Below are 3,944 nucleotides of genomic sequence, written 5' to 3' on the forward strand. Positions count from 1 at the left end.
TATCCATAATGGCATGATGGCTGCAATGGCGCTACACGTGCACCTAGGGTGGAGTTGTGACCTGGGAGAGTATTTCATAATGGGTACTAGTTTGCCGCGACATGCCTCAGTAGGATGGGGAAATGCGTATCATCTGGTCAGATGGGCGTGCAAGACTGGAGCTGCAATGATGGCCAGTGAAAGGAGGATCCAAGCTGGTCCCGACGGAGATGGGTTTGTTGATCATCTGATTCATGAAGCTGCTGTCTTGTACACAACATTAGACGAAGAGTTGCGGCCGATCGCTCGCACGTGGTACAACGGAATGTGTTCAGCAATAACGGCCCTGGCTGGATTGCAAGGGCGATGTATCAGAGTAGAAGGCGGGTACAGGAGCTTCGTTAGGACCGTATTAAGCCTCGAGCCAGAGATTCGGTCTGGGGGACATGCCCACTGTCTCCATTGTGAGGCCCTAGTCTGTCGGAAGCGGGCGGCCAACCGTCTGCGGAGGAAACTTGAGTACGCAGTGCAGCAGGGCGGATTACTTCTTTGCGGGACAGACACCGAATTGGCACTCCTCGTGGCATGGCCAAACAACCCTGCGGGCCTCCTGCGTGCCATTGGTGCTGCGCGGGGGACTAATAACACTTTTATAGATGTGCAGGATCCTACTCTATACGGTCGCACTCCTGCTTATGGATCTAGGCCTATCATACCCTTGTGGGTCGACGGCAACGCTCGCTCATTGGCGATATACTACGGCCGTCTGAAATGGAACGGTGTATTCTGCCGGCTGGACATTCTGGTGCAGAGCAATCCAGTCATACAGGGGGAAGCTCCCCTCGCCAGAACGTGGAAAGCCAAGACGGTTAGGTCACTGATATCCTTGTGGCGTATGCGGGGAGACGATGTCTTCGGGGTTGGGTTCCCCAAAGCCAGTTGTTGGCCATCCCACAGTCGGCGTCTTGAGGCTGTCCGGTTGCCCATGCAGCCATTCCAGCAGAGAGATGACGGCGAAGCCTCCGTGGCCCTCCTGAGGTCAGCATCTAATGGAGAGCTTGGGGGTGGGTGGTCATCATGGGAGTTCCTCTCCAGAAATACACAAGACATAGTCAGAATCTATGCCAGGGCCCAATAGCTGCTGCCTGCCGCTAGACTCTCTCATGTCGTGCGGGGACAATGCGGCACGTCCGATGCTGCCGCAGTACTGTACTGCCATGCAAATGCTCTTGCACACTTAATTGTCACTGTTGCATGCTCTTACGGACACTCTACAGCTCTATTTGGTAGGACGAATGACGCTGCGCTCTATATTGGATTGGCCAGCTTGGCCGAGGGTCGGTTCCACTTCTTGGTGGAGTTATAATAAATGCAAGATTTCGTATATGATATGTAACGAATTCAAAGATGTAGAGCAAAGAAGCATAAAAATGGTTTCGAGAATATATGGGAGTTTCCACATAAAATCAGACAGAAACAGATTTAAAAGTAAGAATTATGAAAGTTGATTGGGCCAAACTATTAAGATATAATTCTCCAATATTATAGATATAAATTTGAGAGCTAATAACTCCGCGTATATCCACCCTAGAGCTCTCATTTTTAGTACAATCGATACACAATCACTTGTGTTAGCTTTCTAAAAACTACCATCAAAACTTTTCCTACCTCTAGTAAGTTTTACTTTATTTTCTTACCTAACCTAAAACCTCCCAAAATAATATACCAATACTTACTCTAATATTTACCCCGAAATTTAATTTATTAATTGGATTAATGTATAACCCTATACTTACCATGATACGTTCCATAGGTCATACTCGAAACCCTATAACATGGTTAATTGTACTAGCGGCATTTTTATCCACTCTTAAATCCCTTTAGCACTTTTTTATTCAATAGTATTGAATATTATTTTTTGATAAAGTACAAGTAGGGAAAAATGTGCCACAGTGTTTTAACAAATTTTCTTTGGATGCTCAATTCTCCTGGATGGATGGAATATTATACAAGCGCCTTTATTATTAAACACTGGAGGAACTACACTATATGCTGTTCCACCCGCTACCCCGGTTTTATATGCTTTTTCTAAAAAACCACGGGTATTAATATTGATGCTCGGGGAAAATGGCCTTCATGATAAAATTGAAGACATATTTATTATCGTTATTTCACAAAAATATTTCAATACTTCGTGTATCTTCCTCTAGCTTTATAAACAGCTCGGAATCTCCTCAACATACTCTCGTATAGGTTATCAATATAAGCCTTAACTATATTCTCCCACGTATATTTGATTCGTTCCCAGAGCTCTTCCCTATCCTTTGGCCGAGTAGAATAATCTTGAAGCCTCCTCTTCAAGAGGCTCCACGCGTTCTCTATGGGATTTAAATCTGGTGACTAAGCGGGCCATTCTAATACTCTTATATTGCGATCTCGCAGCCATGCTTGAGTTGACTTGGCGATATGAGGGGGGGGGGGCATTGTCATGTTGGAAAATGATCTTATCTTTGTCTATCCTGTACCGTTCGAGTGTTCCAAGAAAACCTTCATCTAAAATGTTCTGATATGTCCTGGCATTTATTCCACCTTCTACACGAAGTAGAAGCCCCACTCCTTGCGAGGTGATGCAGCCCCATATCATGATTGCCTCTTTTCCCTGCTTCGTGGTTGGAATAATATTGCACTCTCGCAGTGGTTGCCCCTTCTTTACGTATGTGTATTCCTTTCCAGTGGTCTGTAAAAAGGGCACTATGGTTTCATCCGAGAATATTATGGTTTGTATGGTCTGAAAATCCCACCTAACAAGTTGAGCTGCGAATTTGAATCGAGCTTTAAAATGGCGCGGGAGCAGCAAAGGCTTCCTAGGCTTGGATCGAGGCTTCATTTCGGGCCTTCTAAGCATCATTTTTACAGTTTTGTTTGTTACGCTCTTCTTCAGCTCTTCTTTGATAACTTGCTGCAAGTCGACAAGCTTAGAACATTCCCCGGTTGACGCCTTCTTAGAAATGTATTTCTCATCTGATTCACTTAGACTACGTGGACGACCATATTTTGGCTTCATAGAAGGATATTTCGGGGTGCTCCATTCCTTGATTATGCTTCTAGCAGTTTCACGGCTTATTCCCACCAGTGCTCCAATCTTACGTGTGGACACTCCCTTTCTTGAAAGTTCAAGCACACGTTCTCGAATCTTTTTACGAGCTGGCTCCATAGATGTCAGATATTGTTAAAAAATAAAAGCATCACCCTTGCAAATAAAAAATATTTAGATGGAATGGTGGAGAGGATATAAAAAATATTTGGGTTTCTTTGGCACACATCGGCATATATAAAGATACCAATTTCCCATAAATTCGGGGTGCTATTCAACGATATCCTAGTTTTACAAGAAATGCATATTTAACCGGGGTAGCGGGTGGAACAGCATATAGTGTAGTTCCTCCAGTGTTTAATAATAAAGGCGCTTGTATAATATTCCATCCATCCAGGAGAATTGAGCATCCAAAGAAAATTTGTTAAAATACTGTGGCACATTTTTCCCTACTTGTATATTTAAGGAAATATTAAAACTGTTGCAGAGAGTTCTGAAACACTTATTATTTAAAATCTAAATGCGGTACGTCTGATCAAGCTTGAAAACTTCCATATATTCTCGAAACCTTTTTTACGCTTCTTTGCACTACATCTTTGAATTCGTTACAATCATATACTAAATCTCCAAGTGGCTCCTGTTGAGGCTGGGCTGCGTCCTTACCCACACCAGCCCCGGGTTGTCGCCTACCCATACCTTGGATAGCCCTGCCACAATCAAGGCAGCTAACCATCTGCGCGTACTTGGGTAATGCGCCAGACATGTTCTAGCATATGCTACAGCATCCGGTGGATCCAACAAGAAGTGGAACTGACCCCTGACCATTAGGCGTACGTGTAGCGCCATTGCAGCCATCATGCCATTATGGATG

The 3,944-nt window shown here is 44.2% G+C and overlaps 3 protein-coding genes across 3 annotated transcripts in view; 1 reads left to right on the forward strand and 2 right to left on the reverse strand.

The window, feature by feature from the left end:
* The window catches only part of VTP21DRAFT_3182 (uncharacterized protein), a gene marked incomplete at both ends in the record, with an annotated part of 2,686 nt that extends 1,341 nt beyond the window's left edge, over window positions 1–1,345 (forward strand). Inside the window, 2 exons of the mRNA XM_069393457.1 lie at window positions 91–1,017; window positions 1,135–1,345. Of these exons, the coding sequence (XP_069249792.1) occupies window positions 91–1,017; window positions 1,135–1,345 (1,138 nt within the window). The remainder of the gene's footprint in view (window positions 1–90; window positions 1,018–1,134) is intronic.
* Window positions 1,346–2,296: 951 nt separating this feature from the next.
* On the reverse strand, window positions 2,297–3,193 carry VTP21DRAFT_3183 (uncharacterized protein; the record flags this gene model as incomplete). Its single annotated transcript, XM_069393458.1, has 1 exon — window positions 2,297–3,193. The coding sequence occupies one exon, from the start codon at window positions 3,191–3,193 to the stop codon at window positions 2,297–2,299; it is 897 nt and encodes a 298-aa protein (XP_069249793.1).
* Window positions 3,194–3,691: 498 nt separating this feature from the next.
* On the reverse strand, window positions 3,692–3,931 carry VTP21DRAFT_3184 (uncharacterized protein; the record flags this gene model as incomplete). The annotated part of the gene is made up of 1 exon (XM_069393459.1): window positions 3,692–3,931. The coding sequence occupies one exon, from the start codon at window positions 3,929–3,931 to the stop codon at window positions 3,692–3,694; it is 240 nt and encodes a 79-aa protein (XP_069249794.1).
* Window positions 3,932–3,944: the final 13 nt, after the last annotated feature.

The sequence above is a fragment of the Calcarisporiella thermophila genome, assembly GCF_041956535.1.
Source record: "Calcarisporiella thermophila strain CBS 279.70 unplaced genomic scaffold VTP21scaffold_16, whole genome shotgun sequence".
NCBI lineage: Eukaryota > Fungi > Calcarisporiellomycota > Calcarisporiellomycetes > Calcarisporiellales > Calcarisporiellaceae > Calcarisporiella > Calcarisporiella thermophila.